The sequence below is a fragment of the Phascolarctos cinereus genome, unplaced genomic scaffold, assembly GCF_003287225.1.
Source record: "Phascolarctos cinereus isolate Bilbo 61053 unplaced genomic scaffold, phaCin_HiC Scaffold_1;HRSCAF=81, whole genome shotgun sequence".
Classification (NCBI taxonomy): domain Eukaryota; kingdom Metazoa; phylum Chordata; class Mammalia; order Diprotodontia; family Phascolarctidae; genus Phascolarctos; species Phascolarctos cinereus.
In genome coordinates, this window is record NW_027555514.1 from 192,525,565 (window position 1) to 192,544,039 (window position 18,475).

The 18,475-nt window shown below is 40.6% G+C and overlaps 1 protein-coding gene across 6 annotated transcripts in view; it reads left to right on the forward strand.

Moving 5' to 3' along the window:
- Positions 1–12,643, forward strand: part of CRACR2A (calcium release activated channel regulator 2A) — a 228,984-nt gene extending 216,341 nt beyond the window's left edge. For all 6 annotated transcript variants that reach the window (XM_078155925.1, XM_078155927.1, XM_021001581.2 and 3 more), the window contains 3 exons: positions 4,451–4,552; positions 8,700–8,776; positions 12,024–12,643. In XM_078155925.1, the coding sequence (XP_078012051.1) occupies positions 4,451–4,552; positions 8,700–8,776; positions 12,024–12,111 (267 nt within the window). In that variant the 3' untranslated portion in view covers positions 12,112–12,643. The remainder of the gene's footprint in view (positions 1–4,450; positions 4,553–8,699; positions 8,777–12,023) is intronic.
- The last annotated feature ends 5,832 nt before the right edge of the window (positions 12,644–18,475 follow it).

An 18,475-nucleotide genomic window follows, 5' to 3' on the forward strand; every position in this document is an offset into this window, starting at 1 on the left:
ACCTAGATTTTGGCTTAGTATAAGGAACTGCTTCCTAACATTTCCTTAGGATATATTGGTCTTAAAATAAAGTGGGCTGCCCCATAAGGAAGTGTGCTTACTGTCCCTGGTGGCATTTGAACAGAGGGTGCCTGACTGCTTTTTAGGAAAATCAAAGAGGAATAAGTGTTGGATTAGATGACCCCTGGTGTCTCTTCCAACTACCAAAATTCTCTGATTTTGTGACTCATCAGGCTGCAAAGTCAAAGGCTGACAAGGGATTTGTTTGAAATCTATAATATTATAAAGGGTATGGGAAGAGCAAATAGAGACTTGTTCATCAAATCACAGATCACAGAAGACTAGAACTGGGATCACCACATGGTACTTAAAAGAACATTCTATGGGCTATATTCACCCTACAGAGAGCAGACTTAGAGAACTCACTACTCCAAGACTTGGGATGAGTTAAAATGTTCAAAGAGGCATATGCTTAAGGAGGGTATATGTAAATTGATGAATGATGGACCTATAAGATTTTCCTTAGGGAAAAGAGAAATGGGAGGTGTGGGGTAGAGAAGGTAGGTAAGTATGTATGTGGGTAGGGAAGAGGGAATGCGTTAGTTTTGAGGTTGGTGTAATGGAACGAAACTATCGCCTCACAGACCATCTACTAGGGCCATGATCAGAGATAGAATCTTAGGTTAGTAGGACTATGGCTCTGATCTAAGGTGTCAATGATATGGAAGCTGGAAGAGACCTCAAAGATCATTTAGTCCAACACCATGAGGAAACTGAGACCCAGAGAAGTCACATAACTTGTCCAGAGCCACACAGTGGCAGAATCTATAAACTAATCCTATGCTGTCCAAATCCAACATGTCCTTCCTCTGATACTTAATTATTCCAGAACAATTAAGGCAAGTAACTTTACCTGACAGAGCCTTAATTTCTTCATCTGCAAAATTAACCTAATAATACTTCACCACCTCCCTCATGGGGTTTTTATGAAAAAAATGTTTTCCAAACATTGAAGTGCCATAGAAATATGAACTCTCAAGAGATGAGAGGGCAGAGATATTGAGAAGGGAAGTAAGAAATACAATATTGAAGAGCAAATTGTTCAAAGTATAAGGAGTCAATGTTGTGTAGTAGAAGGAGAACAGAGCTTATGCTCAGAAGACCTATGTTCAAATCCTAGCTTTGCCCTTCATATGTGTCCGTGGGCAAATAATTTAATCCTGCTGAGCCTCAGTTTCCTCATCTATTAAATAAGAGAGTAAAACTTGATCTTTTGCTTGTGGCTTCCATGGGGAGTGCATTGTGGGAGAAGTATAAGGACTTGAAAGAAAGAAAGGACTTAAGAAAGAAAGACTTAAGAAAGAAAAGGAAACTGTATTGATGATTTCAATGTGGGTAGGAGGGTAGAACTCAGAGTATATGGTCCTGTTGGGGGGTGGGAACAAAGATTGAATTTCAGAGGGAGAGGTTTGTGCAAACTTGGGAGAAAGCAATGAAAATTTAAAGAACAATTTCCAGCTTCAGATTCTGCTTCTGGCTTCAGTGAGAGAAGGGTGAAGAAGGATGAGATTAAGAAGGTAGTTGGCAAAGCAAGATAAGTAAGATGAGATGAAGTGAAATGAATTGTTGGGTCATTTGGGAGAGTCATTTGGTGAATGAGGGAAGTTGATGATATAGGAGGTTGGGAGGAGGAGGAGAAAAAGTGGGTGTGGCTGTGTAATTGTTGAGAATAAAAAGAAAGGAAGTTGGGTGTAAACTGTCAAGTTACTAAAAGGTAACTAGAGGCTATACAAGGTTTTTAGCCAGATGTTTAGGGGTGAGGTGTAACTAGGTAGCTCAAAAAACTAAGGCTAATAATTTCAGCCAGTGTAGCAAGCAGGCTAAATTTTTGTGGTGTGATGTAGTAGCTCCCAAAGTTAATGTGATATTGGGCTGCATTAGGAAAGACATCAGTGCCAGGAATAAGAAGGTGACAGTTCCTCTGGATTCTGCCATGATTAGGTCAATACCAGAATATTATGGTCACTTCTGGTTACCACATTCAGGAGGGACAAGATAAGACAGAGGGCAACCAGGAGGGTGAAGGGCCTTGGAAGGAAGTGAGGATGTTTAGCTTAGGGGAAAGAATCCATGGAGGTGGTATTGGAGGAAATGATAGCTGTCTTTAAGTATTTGAAGAGCTATCATTGGAAAGAAGGATCAGACTTGTCCTTGTTCTGTTTGCTCTCAGAGGACAACAGGTAGAAGCTACAAAGAGGCAAATTTAGGGTCAATATCAGAATAAACTTTGTAGTAATTAGAGTTGTCCAAAAAATGAAATAGGCTGATTTGAGAAGTGGTAGGTTCCCTACTTGTTGGTTATGTCCTACTGAAATTCTTTAAAGATCTGAGTTGGACTAATCAGGCGTGGGGAACCAGTGGCCTCAAGGCCACAGGAGGCTGAAGGTTCCCCACCGCTGGTAGATGGTCACTAAGGTTCCTTCTCATTTTTAATGTATATTTAAACCTTCATGTTTGAAGTTGATGAAGCCCATAGGAGAGCTTTAAGGACATAGGCATAGATCTAAAACTAGAGGGGACCTCAGAAGCCATTTTGTCCAACCACCCGTGCTTTACAGATAAGGAAACTGAGGTACACAGAAATTAAGTGACTTGCCAAGGGTCACACAGCTATTATGGATCTGAAGAAGGATTTGGACCCAGTTTTTCCTGACTCCAAACCCAGTGCCCTCTGCGCTATACCACATTGCATCTAGGTTGGATAATTACTTGTTGAGAATGTTGTTGTTAATATTCCTTTTGGACATAGCTTGGTTGCTGAGAGTCCAACCCTAAATTTCATAATTTTGTTGATCACTCAAATGCCTTCCAGCTCTGAACTTTCATAAATGCTGTACCATATTATTGCACTACCTGAGATGGAAGCATTGTGATTAATAGAGTGCCAGATAGCAAGAAGAGGTAACTATGCTATAAGAATGAGAACTCAGGGGAAAAACAAAGAATTCCAAATATCTTACTGCAGTTTTAAGATTCGGTTATTAAAGCTATGCTGACTTTTGGGACATCATGTACTTAGTAGAAGATAGTGCTATCCGGTATTTTATTGTAGACCCTTTTGGAACCATTCTCAGTCTCTCTGAGCCCTACCTCCCGATTCTGTAAATAAGTTGTATATTATTTTAAACTATTAAAACTCAACAAAATGGACTATTGTTGCATATAACCATTAAGGGTTCATTGAGAATCTTCATGTATAATTGTGAATTAAACTTAAAATTATTATGACTATTAGGTGAGATTCAGCCGTTTATTTGGAATTATGATGATTATTAAAAGAATCCATGAAACTATTAGGTTTTGTAGCTTCTGTGACTCTGCAGCACCTCTATATAGTTTTTTCTTTTTAATTTTAAATTCAGTCTCTAGGAATTAGCATAAGTTGTCAAATAAATATTAAAGTGCTAATTAGATCTTTCACAAAGTAAAAATAAGAGCTTGCCTAGGGTTATTAAATATGGACATTATCATTTTTACTCACGTTGTATTTCAGCTTGCTAGGCCCACTTTTCAAACTTGGGGTAGAGGTGAGTCTTGTGGGTTTGGGAAGTGAATACACAGATATTCTGTCCTAAAGTCCAGCTATAGGAGCTTTATTGGAAGGTGGCCATCATGGAAGTGAATTGCATAATTACCCTATATTAACTTTTTAAATAGAATAATGATAATTATATTATATAATACTACATTAATAGCAATATAATACTGTGATAATTATTTTTTTTTAAAAAAACACAAGTTACATTTAACCTCTTTAAGGTATACAAAGCTCTTCCTTAGCATGTATTGTTGTCTGAAAGTTTTTACCTAGGTTACATTGCCTACCTTCCCCCTGCCCCTAAGTTATGTTGAGCCAAAGGCACACCTACCTACACCCCTCTGGGAGTATGCATGGCACTGACCCAATTACATATGTGTATATGTGCACATACATATGCATATATGTATGTACACATACACATATATGCATATACATGCATACATACATGTGTGTGTGTGTATGTGTGTGTGTGTGTGTGTTTTCCACTGACAAACCTAATGATTGTGGTAAGAATTAGAGCTAGGAGTGACCCATGGAAATCATTGAGACTAATCCCACCTTATTTTACCAATGAGGAAACTAAGGTCTGGGGAAAGGAAGTAACTTCTCCAAGGTCAAGTAAGGAGGACAGCTAGGACATTTAACTCTAAAGTCAATGAATCTTGGAAATGCTTGGCACCATCAAGCCCTGCAGAGGGCTTTCCCATCTTCTCCTGTAGCAGAAGAGTGTAAACTTCTGAGGATTCTCAGCCCCAGTTCTCTCTTGGAAACCAGTCTTTGTCAGAGCTTCTGGGCTCTGCTTTCTATTACTCTTGGGTTTGATCTAGCTGGGGCTTGTCTGTTCTACAGGAAGCTGCGGGAGAGAACATTCCCATCCTCCTTCTGGGCAATAAGGTTGACAATGAAAAAGAGAGAGAAGTCCCCCAGGGACATGGAGAACGTCTTGCTAAGGTAAGGAGCAGATACCTCTGCCCATACTAGGGTCAGTCGTGAAAAGGATTCCTCTTAGGGAAAGTCACAAGTGATCAATAGAACTTGATTAGAGGCTACATGTAATTGAAGGAAATCTCTCAAACCTTCAGTAGCTCGAAAGTAAGATGAGAGGGATGAGATGGAGGGACAATTCCCAGGAAGAACTGCTAAACCAAATGTGCTTTGAAAACAAGCATAAGCCTGCAAACCTAAGAGAGCAGTGAAATAAGACCAGGCTTAATGAAAACTAGCCAGTGACCCCAAGGGGGAAGCGATTCCTTGGCTGTTTTTATTCCCTGTCTGCGGTTTTCTGGGCAGTCTTGTGTCTATAGGGGGTTGATCAGAGCTGAGGTGGGAGTGGGTGAACATTTGGTTACAGGAAGGTACATATGATAGGGAAGAAGAGCTGGAGTGAGGCAAAAAGAAGGGTAGGTCTAGCATTGCAAGGTGTCAGTGGAGGGAGCTAAAAGTTTTTTGGAAAATGCTCTGCCAGGCTATTTCCTAGATATGTGTATGGGGTTGTAGCAGGTTCTCTCTCTCTCTCTCTCTCTCTCTCTCTCTCTCTCTCTCTCTCTCTCTCTCTCTCTCTGTATTAGCGTACTTGAGACAAACAGACACACAGACTCGCATATATATAGAGTTACCACAGGAGGAAGACCCATTCCATGAGATCCTGAAGTTTTTATTCTGTTAAAGACTGGCCACTTCTGGGGGTAGAAGGAAAGGGAGTGTATGGGGGGGGCGGGATGAAATGTACCCTGTGACTAAGTTGTTGTCCCCACTGGACTAGGGAGAAAGCTTAGAATGGTTTTGTCTGTATCCTGATACAAGGGGAAGTATCCCTGAATATACTGCTACATAACCCCTCAGGGGTCTAGAGTTAACTGTAAGGGGTTGTGGTATCTTTCTCTAATGCTTGTGACCTGTCCCAGTGTGGGCCACCTAATCTCCAGTGACTCACTCCGTGTGTTCCTTTCAACCAGTTATTACTGATTAGCTTTTACAAAGCAGTATGTACTTCAAAGATATACCAAGATGGGAGTGAAAACATTTCCCCCAACACCTAGAGGGCATACTGTCCACTATAACAACTTAGTCTCTATCTTAGATAGAGATCTCAGACTTAACCTGGTTTCTAGGATTTCCCATCCAAGTGCAACATCACTGTGGGGGTGAGCCCTTGTCTCAGCTAGGTCCCAAAGGCCACACTTTGGGAGTATCAATATTAGACTGGCTAAAAACCCAGCCTGGGCTTCTGTCCAGGGCTCCTAGACCTTGGGTGACTCAACCTTCTTATCTGTAGAAACTCACAAGGTTGTAGCCTACAATTTCCACCTAAAACAAATGAAAAACAAATGCTGAGACCAAGAACCAAGGGATATCTCCATAGCTGCAGGAATACCTCACATGAGGAGGCTCCCCCTTCCCCACAATTCTAGTAATGTTGGTAGGGCTCCTCTTCACAAACCCAGTTACAGTACATCTGAGCATGCTCTAAATCTCTCCATTACACATGATTGTAACTCTCCTGAAGCAGGCTCTCCAGTCTTCCACTTGGGAATTGTGCCAGTGGCTTCTGTACATGATTGTCAGGACTGGTATCAATGGTCAGTCTTCTGTTATGTGTCACAATACCATCTTTACCAACATTAAGGGTCTGTTAATATAAATAATCCATCGATTGACAAAGACCTTGGTATATCGTCTTTGAGAGATGCGGTGACCCCAAAATTCATCTCCCTGCAGCCAGTCTAGAGGTAGGCCATTTGTACTGTCTTCACATCATGCTGAGCTATGGTAGTAACCAGCTGGTTAGTCTCCTTGCCTCAAATCTCTTCTTATTCCAATTCACCCTCCCCCCAGCAAAGTATAGTATCACCTCCCATTCAATAAATCAAAACCAAACTTCTTTGTTTATCTCTTAAAGCACTTCCTAACTTTCTGTCTTCTTACTCCTTTCTCTCCTTCATGTACTCTTCAATCTAATAACTCTGGCCTACCACCTTGTGGCACACTGTTTCATCCGCCAACTCTGATTGTTTTCACTGACTGTCCCCCATGCTTGGAACTCCCTCCCTCTTCCGTTCTAGCTCCTGGCTTCCCTCAAGTCTCAGCTAAAGTTCCACCTTCTACAAGAAGCCTTTCCCCATCCTCCTTAGTTTAGCCTTCCTTCTGAGACTATTCCCAGTTTATCCCATATCTAATTTGTGTATGACTGTCTCTCCCATTAGTCTGTGAGCTCTGTAAGATACTATTTCTTTTTGCCTTTCTTAGTATTCTCAGTGCTTAGCATAGTAGCAGGTATGCTTATCAGATAGGAGATGTTTAAAAATCCTTATTGACTGATTAAGTACATTGAAAGAGACAGGTGAGTTCCCTGTACCTGTGAAATTACTATTTGTGTCATTAACTATCATCCTAGCATATAGCCAGATTGAAAGAAAGGCTAGGCAAATGAGCCATCGAACCAAAAAATGAAAGGAGTTGGCTAGCTTAAAATAATATAATGGATGTGAAAGGGATTTGAACAGCAGAAAGTATATATTCTCTCAGCCTCCCCCCTTCAAATAAAATGCCCTAAAACCAATGTCAGGCATTATTGTTATAGAATCATAGAAGATGAGGGCAGAAAGAAACCAGCTCGGCATAGTGATAGCACTGGCCTAGGAATCAGGCAACCTGAGATTGAATTCTGAATCTACCATTAATATGCTATATGATCTTGAGAAAGTCATACGTGAAATGAGGACGTTGGACAAGACGTAATCTAAGCTTCCTTTCAGTTCTATGAATATGTTACCTGATCCAACCTTTTAATTTTTTACATTGAAGAAAACATTACTAGTGGTAGTAATGTTATCTTTTATACAGTGCTTTTTGCTTACAAATACTTTTTTATACATTGTTTCATTTGGTTCTCATTCATTCTGTGGTATGAATAGTGTATGAATTAATGTTTCTATTTTGTAGAAGGGTAAAAACCAAGGTTCAGAGAGGTAAAAATTTTTGCCAAGGTTACATAGCTAGAAAGTGACAGAGCTAGGATGTTAATCTGGACCACATTGATGCTTTTTAAATTGTCCTACAATTTAAAAATTGCCCATCGGGCAATGGCTGAACAAGTTGTAGTATATGATTGTGATGGAATGCTATTGTGCTATAAAAAAATGATGAGTTCAATGATCTTAGAAAAACACGGATACACTTGCATGAAATAATGAAGAGCAAAATGAACTGAACCAAGAGAATATTGCATACAGTAATAGCAATATTGATTTAAAAACAACTTTGAGCAAATAAGTCGTTTTGCCTATTATAAATACCCAAATTAACTATAAAGGACATATGAAAGAAGACACTATCTGTATCCGGAGAAAGAACTAATAAGTAGAAGTATGTATAGAATGGTTTTACATATATACGTATACATATATACATATACACACATACATACAGACATATTTGTGTCATTATAATGGTAGCCATTATAATGGCTGGAGTGGGGTGCGAGGGAAGAAAAAAGGGGAAAATAATTAGCTAGATGATAAATTTATTATATGTTTAAAAGGAATAGCAAGTTGTACATAACAGATTTGCAGTTTCACATACAATAATCTTTTTTTCTATTCTACTATGTTATGGAAATGCTTTTTTTTTACTTCCTAAGTTCAGAATAAAATAAATAAAATAAAAAAAAAATAAAAGTTTATTGACAAAAAAAATACCTTTTTTAAAAAATTGCCCTACAATCCGTAGCATAATGAATCCTTTTCATAAAGTAGATAAAGAATGTGGAACAACCAAACCTAGCTGTGACCCAGTCTGATGTGGGCAGTTGTGCAGCCCTTCCCATAGGACAGAGGTAGCATTATCATTATGATGATGATAATGGTAAATTGCCAGTATCCTGCCTGATACTGTCCCACACTGGACCAGGGAATGTGAAGGATATATGCTATAAATAGAGAGAAGCTGAGTTAGGGAGTTGTGGGGAGGAGCTAGTGAGTCTTAATAAAGACTGTACAGGATTCTGGATGAAGGGTGGCAGAATGCTTTCATCCCTGATGTTTTCTCTAAGAAACTACACCCTAAGCACTCCTCCTTTTCTTCTGTTTCATGAGTCTAGGAGAATGATTTGATTTTCTATGAATGCAGTGCGTATTCGGACTATAACGTCAAAGAATCAATGCTTCGCTTCGCCAGGTAAAGAAAAAAAAATAACACTGCCATCCATAGTGTAATGAATGTCTAAAGGAGCAAAAAGAATGTTTAAAGGAGAAAAAGAATGAGGGAAGTAAATCTTCTTGTAATTCAGTCTGATGATAGCCGTTGTGTAGCCTTCCCCAAAGGACAAGGTAGGACTAAGCACTGTTGTCTTTAGATGGAAAAGGTCCCATCCATCTCTTCAGAGGAATAGAGCAGAGGAAAAATACTGACTAGACTTAGAATAGGAGAGCTTAGAGATCCTAAAAATCTCTCCCTTCAAGAGATTGGAGGAGTGTAGCAACCAATGGGACAAGGCCTACTACCATGTATGTTGCATATAATAGACAATTTAAAAATGTTTGGTGGATCGGATTGAATTTGAATTTGCAGAATTTGGGATCAAGGTTTAAAGAAACCTCAAGGTTGGTTTTCCTTTTTTTTCTGTCATTTTTTTCCTTTGTTTTTGAGGATGTGGGTCCAGAAGCAATTCTATGGAGAAGTTAACCTGATGTGTCTTCTTACTGTCTTTGAACAGAGCTGCTGTTAATGAAGGCATGGTCCTTTGAAGGGAAATGCTTGTTTGATGTGTCTAAAATCTGCCCTAGTGAAATGGTATAGGAAAAAAAGAAGAAAATCACAGGTTTCCTAAAGAAAACAAATGTCAGAGAGAATAAGGGCTGGGGTGTTTTGCTAGTCATTATTTTAGTCCCTTCATCCCCATCCCAAGACAAGGCAGTTTCCACCATACTCTGAGAATAGCATAATTCTAGCATAGTCACCTTGCAAGAAGGTAAACTAAAGAAGAAATAGGGCCTTCTTCAGGCTAACACCTTTGCTTCTAAATTAGATATCATTCTAACTTTTGACAGCAAAATGGAGCCCCAAAGCATGGGATTAATCATCACAAAGCGTGGTCAGTTACAGGGGTGCCGGTTCAGTCCAAATAGACAGAGGGTTTAAATGTGGAAATGATGAGAGATGTAGTATTGGAAGAAGTCACCCTGGTGTCATGGAAAGAGTACTAACATACAGGTCAGGAGACCTGGGATCATGCCCTATTAATCTCACAGTGATTAGCTGTGTGACTGTGGGTAATATTCCCACTTCTCTCTAGGCCTCAGTCTTTTCATCTATAAAATTTGGGAGTTGGAAGGAGAAATAACATGGGTAGAATGCTGGATTTGAAGTCAAAGGAAGTAATTCTGTTGCTTCTCCAGGTCTCAGTTTCTCCATCTGTTCAATGAGAGGATTGGGTTACATGATTTAACATCTCTTCAAGCACTAAATGCTATGGTCTTATGTTTCTTGGTTGACTGACAGCCAAAGATAAATAAGACTGGCCTTAATACACTACAACACAATACAACATAACAAAACCCAATACAACATATGAATTCAAGGTATACTGAGTTGTTATTATTTGGGCATTTCAGTCATGTCCAACTCTTCATGATCCCATTTGGGATTTTCTTGGCAAAGATACTGGAGTGGTTTGCCATTTCTTTCTCCAGCTCATTTTACTGATAAGGAAGCTGAGGCAAACAGGGTTAAGTGATTTGCCCAGAGATACACAGCCAGATTTGAACTCAGGAAGATGAGTTTTCCTGACTGCAGGTCCAGCACTTCATCCACTGTACTACCTACTATATGTAGAATTACACATACTAAGCAGTAGGAGAGAAAGGAAGTTTAGATCAAACATGGTCTGTGCTCTCATGCCTCGTTGGGGATAAGACACCAACATGGATAACTACAACACACACTATTCCATGATAAGTGCATCAAAGCACTGGAATAATAGAAGTAGTGATTTACATAATGGGTTAGACTGTAATGTGCTTCCCACACATTAACTCACTGGAGCCTTATAACTGCAGAATAGAGTAGGTGATTCAGATGTTATTATCCCCATTTTATGGCTAAGGAAACTGAGACCCAAAGAGATGAAGTTACTTGCCCAAGGTCACACAGATAATAAGTGACCAAGCTGAGATTTAAAAGGAAGCCAGATAAGAATGCAAGAGTAAGCCCTTGGAGTAAAGCAGAAGAGGCTGTGATAGATATAGGAGCCAACTTGGCCTATTGGAAGTGTTGCCCAACACTGGCCCAGTGGGAGGTCCTGAAGACAGTTCTCTTTAGTCACCCATACCTACCCCAATACCACATAGCACATTTTGGTGGCTAGGCTCCATTCCTAAGGTCTTAAAGACCTTCTAAAAATACTCTCATACTAACAATTACTTAGTGCATCCAGTGGAGAGTTAGTATCAGTGGGAAGAATACTGAACTAGGAGACAGGGATGTAGTCTTAGCTAGTCTCAGCTACCTAATGACTCATTACAAAAGCTTGGCCATGCCCCTTAACCTATCTGAGCCTCAGTTTCCACATCTGTAAAATGGAGATGACAATGACATCTCCCTTGCCGAAGTCTCAATATTGTCATAAGAAAGCAATGACCTGAGAAGACATCTCCTCCCCCTCCTTTGCACAAGCTAGAGTCCACAAATGTAGTACATTGCATGTATCATTAATTTTTTTTAAAAGGTATTAATTGGCTTTACAAATTTTTTCTCATTCTTCTTATTATTGTGGTTTTATGTGCAATATTTTTATTATTATACTGTGTTATGGAAATGTTTGTTTTATCCCATAAATTAAAAATTAAATTAAAATTAACTTTTTTTCTCTTCCTCTTTTTCCTCTTAAAATAATTCTTTATTATAAGAGGTAGCTCTCTGGGAGGGAGAGGGATACAAGAGAAATTTAAATGATGTAAAAACATAGATAAAATTTAAAAAAAATTTAAAAAGAATGAAATGAACCATTTAATGAATGAACAAAGCATTTATTAATAGCTTACTATATTCAAAGCACTGTGCTAAGTGCTGGGGATATGACTAGAAGGGTAAGACAGTCCATGCTTTGAAGGAGCTCACATTGAAAAGTATAATGCTTTATAGGACTATAAGATACCACTACTATTACTTTAAAGTCTCTGGCACTCACCTCGCATATTATCCTGTGGCTCAGCCCACTGGCTAACATTGTAATCATAGATCGAATAGTAACTGCTACTTACTAGCTCTATGGCTACAGGCGAGTCATCTCTTCTCTGTAAACCTCAGTTTCCTGGTCTCTCAGATGGAGATAAATAATACTTGCACTGCCTACCTCTACCCTTTACCATGACTCATCTGGAGGTTGTTCCTCTCTAACTAATGACTCATCTTCTTCCTTTCCCAGGATCCTCAAGGAACAAGAAGATACTGTGAGAGAGAATATCATCCAGGTTCACCATCAACCCAAGAAGTCCTGCTGTGGCCAGCAGTAGAGTACACAAACTGTGCTTTGAGATCATGACAGGTCCCACATTAGATCCGGAGTACAGGTTCTTTGTTGAAGCCACCTGCCAACATATGGCCAGAGTTTGATTCATTTTGATGACTCATTCCTCCTTTTTGGGACAGCCTGATCTCGTGGAAGCCACTATTAGACACTAGGGGTCCATTTCCCCCTCTCCTCTCCCTCAAGCCCAGATGTCCATTTAAAGCCAGGTTTCCTGTGGTGAAGAAGGGGGTGTGGATGAAGAGTGGAGGAATAGGCTTGACAAAGGTCACTATGTGCCTTTCTCCATCTCCCCTCTTCTTCCCTAGCCCAGGACATCCTCAGCATCATAATGGCCCTGGCATTTTTTTATAGGAGAGATTTGCTGCTTATTGGATAGCAACCTGAGTCCTCCTCAGGGACTATATCAAGGCACATTTTCTGGTAACTAAACTGTCTCTGTAAGCATTTCCTGAGACTTGATCTTATTTAGCTGTGTTTAAATTACTTCAACTCAATAAAGATTTCTCATGAAAATACCAAGACCAGAGCACTCATATTCCCAGACTTCTCCAGGCTGCCTTGACTAAAAAAGGTGTTGGAACTCTTCATTTATAATAAAAGGAGGTGGGACTAGATGGTATCTCAAGACCCTCCAGTTCCTTGTGTAGCAGCAGGGCATAGGCTAGACCCCTTGCACTGACGCAGGATGAAAGAGGCAGCATCTGAACTATTGCTTTGGGCCACCTGCTCATTCTGATTGTTCACCTTCAGTTTCCTTGGAAGTGTGCCTTACAAAGGACCTGTGGCCACACCACCAAACCTTCACCTTCCCGCTCCTACCCTCACCAAGCTAGATGGTGGGCAGTTATACTGCATCAGGAGTTAGGAAAGTGAGCGTATTTGGTACCCAATGTAGATGAAAGAGATGAAAATCAAAAGGAAGAAAGAAAGGGGAGGAAAGGAAGGAAGTAAGGAAAGAAGGAAGGAAGAAAGAAAGAAAGAAAGAAAGAAAGAAAGAAAGAAAGAAAGAAAGAAAGAAAGAAAGAAAGAAAGAAAGAAGAAAGAAGGAAGGAAGGAAGGAAGGAAGGAAGGAAGGAAGGAAGGAAGGAAGGAAAGAAAGAGAAAGAAACAAAAAAGGAAGAGAAAGGAGGGAAGAAAAGCCATCTGCTTCTAAAACAGAGACCATTTCTAGGGGATATAAACACAATATATATAGCTATATAAAAGCCATTTTCTAAATGTTTCTCAAAATAGCTTTTAGAAAAACTGTATATGATGATTAATGGGCTAGATTGACACCCAGGCAAGAGAAATCACTATGCTTTCAAATATGCCAGAGAGGCCCGACACTAGGTCCATAGTTACCAACTTAATTTTCTTTTTTTTCTCCTCTTTTTCTCCCTCGCCCCCTCCTCCCACCCCCCTTCCCCAGGGGATCATATTTTAAAACCAAAACTAAAAAAATCTGCAGCTGTGTCTTTTGAGATTTTGATGGAATTTGAGAAGAAAGAGAAGTGTTGCTGTCACTTTGGCTGGAATGGAAAAAGAATGGGAATAACTGAACCTCAGTTTCCTCATTTGTAAAGTGAGGGAAGAGGGTAGATGGGTAGATGATTCTCCAACTCTAATGTTCGCAGCCTGCCATCCAGCTAGGAAGTTTCCAGCGTTTCAGGCCACTGCTGCCATTTCCCTGAAATCCATCTGGCAAAAGTTTTAAGAGTGCTATTTGCCATCTCAATAACTGGTAACATGGCATCAATGGGGGTGGAGGGAAGAGTGATTAGAATAATTTCCTAGAAGGGTAAAAATGAACAGGATCTGAGGTCAGTAGCCCTGGGTTTAAATCCTAGCTTTGCTATTTACTACTTGTGTGGCCCTGGGTAATTCATGTTAGCTCTTTGGGTGTGTTCTTCACCTTTAAAATGAAGGGTCTGGATTCTTTTATCTCTAAGGTTCTTTTCCTATCTAAAGTTTATGGCCATCTGCTCCACCTGTATCTAAGGCCAGTCCTGCCTCCCCTTTCAGTTTTCCCTGGCATTATCATTCCTATTCTTCATGACCCCATCCAGCCCTTTCCCCAAGCCCCCTTCCCTTCTTTTCACCCATCTCTCTTTCCATGCCAGAGGTCTGTTCTGGGTCTGGGTCTAACCCAGGTCTGACAAATACGAGGGTCTGCAAATTCCCTTCCACCATAGGAAGAGGCTCTCCTTAGAGACAAAAAAGAATGCTTAGTAAACTTAGTAAAGTGGGACCTTACAACGTTCATAGTTCACCCTCATTGACTAAGAATAGTATTAAGCTGGGAGAAAGGCTTGCTTTATGAAAATGCTTGTAGCACAGTGAAAAGAGCCCTCAGTTTGAAGTCAAGAGGGCCAGAGTTCAAATGCCAGTTTCACTGCTGCTTACTACTTGTATAACCTTAGCTTCCTCGTCTGTACATAATCATTGTCAAGGGCTCCCTTTGGACTAAAAGGGCATAAGTATGCTTTTAGGAACTTTCAATTCTGTAACACTGCCCTCACCCAGACAGAAACGGGGAAAGTCAGTATCTGTACACTAGCTCCAAGGATAGCCACCGGCTCACCTTATAAGCACTTAGTCTCACAAAGTTCAAATTACAAAACTATTTTATTTATATGGAAAAGAGAAAGGACTCTTATCTGAGCCCACAGAGAGTGAGCAGAGGCCCATCCCCATAGCTGGCAATCTTCCCTTCATAGATCTGTATGGTCTTCATCACTTACAGTACTACCCTGGATGGGGCTTCAGCAAACTGGGAGATAGTGTTTGCTGCTTACTATCATACTCTGCTTCTGATAGTTCCCATCATCTCCCATCAGGTAACGCTTGTGCCTCAGAGGTTCTGTACTTCTATCTCCTATCCTCAGCTCTTGGGACCATTATCACTTTTCTTCCTATAGCCCAGTTCTCAGCACTGCTGTCCTTTGTTATTCTTCCCCTTTTAGTTTAACCCCTTTGGTGATCTAACTAAGGCAGCAGAAGTAAGTTTGGACACTGGTAGCATTGCCATGTTTTTACACAGGTAGCATCACCAGGATAGTGACACACTTGATACCCTCCAGCTGGGGTACTGTACCTGCACAGAATCCTCCCCCTCCCCTCTCCCCTCAAGGTTGTACTTTTGAAGCAAATGAAGAAGCCAGCAATTCTGAGCTTCTTAAACCACAGAAGCAATGGCTTTTCTCTTTCCCACATTATACTGCTTCTGGCTCACTGACAAATGGAAAGAAAAAAAATAGGTCCAGTGTTCTATCTTTCTGTATTTGTTACTTTTTTTTTACAGGGCTTATAGAAAGATAACACTGACCCCTCTTCGCCTTTGTAAAACTCCAGCCTCAGCCCAGCCTTACTGGGCAAAAATGTCTTTGATCTAGGCATGAAAGGGAGAATTCCTCTTCTTTTTATAGCTATCTATACATTAATTGATACATCAAACAACCTGGAATTTTTTGTTGGCCACCAAACTTTACCACAGGATAAAACTTAAGACAAAAATGAAACATTTGTGGGAAGAATCTAGCATCTAAACTTGGGCTTCCTCTCAGTCGCCCTATTGGGGTCAAACAGGACCAAGGAGAAAAAATAGTGGAGGGAGACATTCAGCTTCTTCCTGAAAAAGAAGGGTCATGATCTCTCCTTCCCATATGTTTCTTTCCATCACCCTCTGGCTTGAGCTTCTGTTCCACTTTGACCTATAGCAGGATGGTGTCCTCCTTCCTGCAATCCTATTCCAGTTCAGGATAAGGGGGAGACCTCAGAATGTGGGAATGCAGGGCAAATCATCTGCCCAGCAGCTTGTCTTCCTCCCCCAAGTCTATTAAGTCACTGCCACTGGGGGAGAGGCCATACATAGTTCTTCCACTCTCTAGCAAATAGTACTCTGCTGCCTTCCTCAGCCTTCTCTCCACTGGTCAACTTGGAGGTTCCTTTCAACTCTTAAGATTCTATAATGACTTTGGAGTCCCTGTTTTGGGGCTTAGAAATACATTTTAAGGCCAGAGTGCCCTTATTCCCTTGAACATATTTTTTTGTACCCAAATCCCTGACAACTCACATCAAAATTATCCCAACAAGGTCTAGGAATCGAACCATTCTAGACTGATAAGGGCAGCTAGGTGGCGTAGCAGATGAAGTGTCATGTCTTCAGTTAGGAAGATCTGAATTAAAATCAGGCCTCAGACACTTACTAGCTATGTGACCCTGGGCAAGTCACTTAGCCCTGTTTGCCTCAGTTTCCTAATCTGTAAAATGAGCTGGAGAAAGAAATGCAAACCACTCCAGTATCTTTGCTAAGAAAACCCCAAAGGGGGTCGGGAAGAGTCAGACAGGACTAAAACAACTGAACAATAAACTGCTGCTAGGCATTCTACTTTCCTGTCCAAATGACCTTCTCTTTGTTTTCTGAATAATATTGCATATTTTCTTTCTGTGCATTCCTACAGGCAGTTCCCCTTGCCTAGAATGCATTGCCTCCTTTCTTCTGCCTCTTGGAATCATTAGCTTCCTTCAAGTTTCAGCCCAGATGCCACCTCCTATATTAAGCCTTCCTTGACTCTTTCCACCCAACTATCACTGCCACCTCATTCCTCAAATCATCTTCCTTTTACTTCTGTATGTACCATGTCCCACCCCTACCCCCACAGGTACCTCCACACACACCAGGGACAGAGACTATTTAGTGTGCTTGAATGTAGTAAGTGCTTCATAAATGCTGAATTGAATTGTATTGTAAGGAATCTCTTCTTGCTTTATTCCAAAGACCCAGTCAGTCAGTCAATCAGCTAGCATTTATAAATTATCTGTCAGGCACTGGGCTAAGTCCTAGGGATGCAAAAAAGACCAAACAAACAAAAAAAGCATAGTACCTCTCTTTAAGGAGGTTAAATTTTTAAATGGGGAAAACAACTTGTAAATAACTAAGTACATATGAGATATATGCAAAGTAGAAGGAAGGGGAACTCAGAGGAAAGGCATCAGTAGCTGGGATTTCTCCCAGCTTTTCCCAGGTGTCCTGCAAGGAGGTAGGATTTAGATGACTCTTGAAAGGAGTTGGAGAAACTAAGAAGTAGAAGGAAGGGGCAGAGAATTCCAGGCATGAAGGACATGCAAGTGATGCAAGATGAGAAGGTTTTTTTTTTCTTTCTGGTCAGGCAATCGAGTTTAAGTGACTTGCCAGGGTCACACAGCTAGTAAATGTCAAGTGCCTGAGGTCAGATTTGAACTTAGGTCCTCCTGACTCCAAAACCAAAGCTCTATCCACTGTGTCACCTAGCTGCCCCATGAGAAGCTTTTATTAAGCATTTACTATATGCCCAACACAGAGAGAAAGAGATGGGGAGTAGGGAGTGAGGGAGGGAAGAGAGAAAGAGAGACAGTGATAGAGAAGTTGAGAGAAAGAGAGAGATACAGAAAAAGAGAGAGGGAGAGAGAGGAAGAGGGAAAGACAGAGACAGAGAGACACAGAGAGAGGGTGAGAGAATAGACAAGGTTTCATGGTAGCAAAATCCAGAAAGTCAAAGTACAGATAGGAAGAGATAGAGGTATAGCCAGGATCTGTTCTAAAGTGGAGGCCCCTGGAAGGGACTCACCAGTATGGGAAGGGGCCTGGATGACCAATGATCTTGCCCAGAGTATCTTGATTAAATTGTTTTCTGATACCTTGAAAGTGATCTTGATTTCTCAAAGACCATACAAGAAGAGTGAAAAGGGGGAAGGGAGGGAGATGTTCCAGGGTGAGAAGGCCACTGAGTCACAATGGCAAGAGACAAAAGCACAGCCAGTACAAAAGCTGGGATGTTATGTTAGGATAATAACATGAGGAATGTTATTTTGGGAAATAGAACATCATGGAATGAAGCATCAAGAAATAGCAAGTAGGTCTATATCTTAAAGTGTGTGCAGAGAAGTAAAATGTAAGAATACTGGAGGGGCAGCCAGGTGGTGCAGTGGACAGAGCACTGGCCCTGAAGTCAGGAGGACCTGAGTTCAAATCCAGCCTCAGACCAACCACTTGACACTTACTAGCTGTGTGACCCTGGACAAGTCACTTAACCCCAATTGCCTTAAAAAAAGAATACTGGAAAGATACGGAGGGAATAAACATTTATAGAGCACCTACTGTGTACCAGGTACTGTGCTAAGTACTTTATACAAATATCTCATTTTATCCTTACAACAATCCTTTGAAGTAAATGCTATTATTATACCCATTTTACAGATGAGGAAACTGAGACCAAAAAAAGATTACATGACTTGCCCATAATCACAGCTCAAAATGGTCTGAGGCTAGATTGAAACTCTGGTCTTCCTGACTGCCCAGCACTCTATCCATCATACCACATACAGAG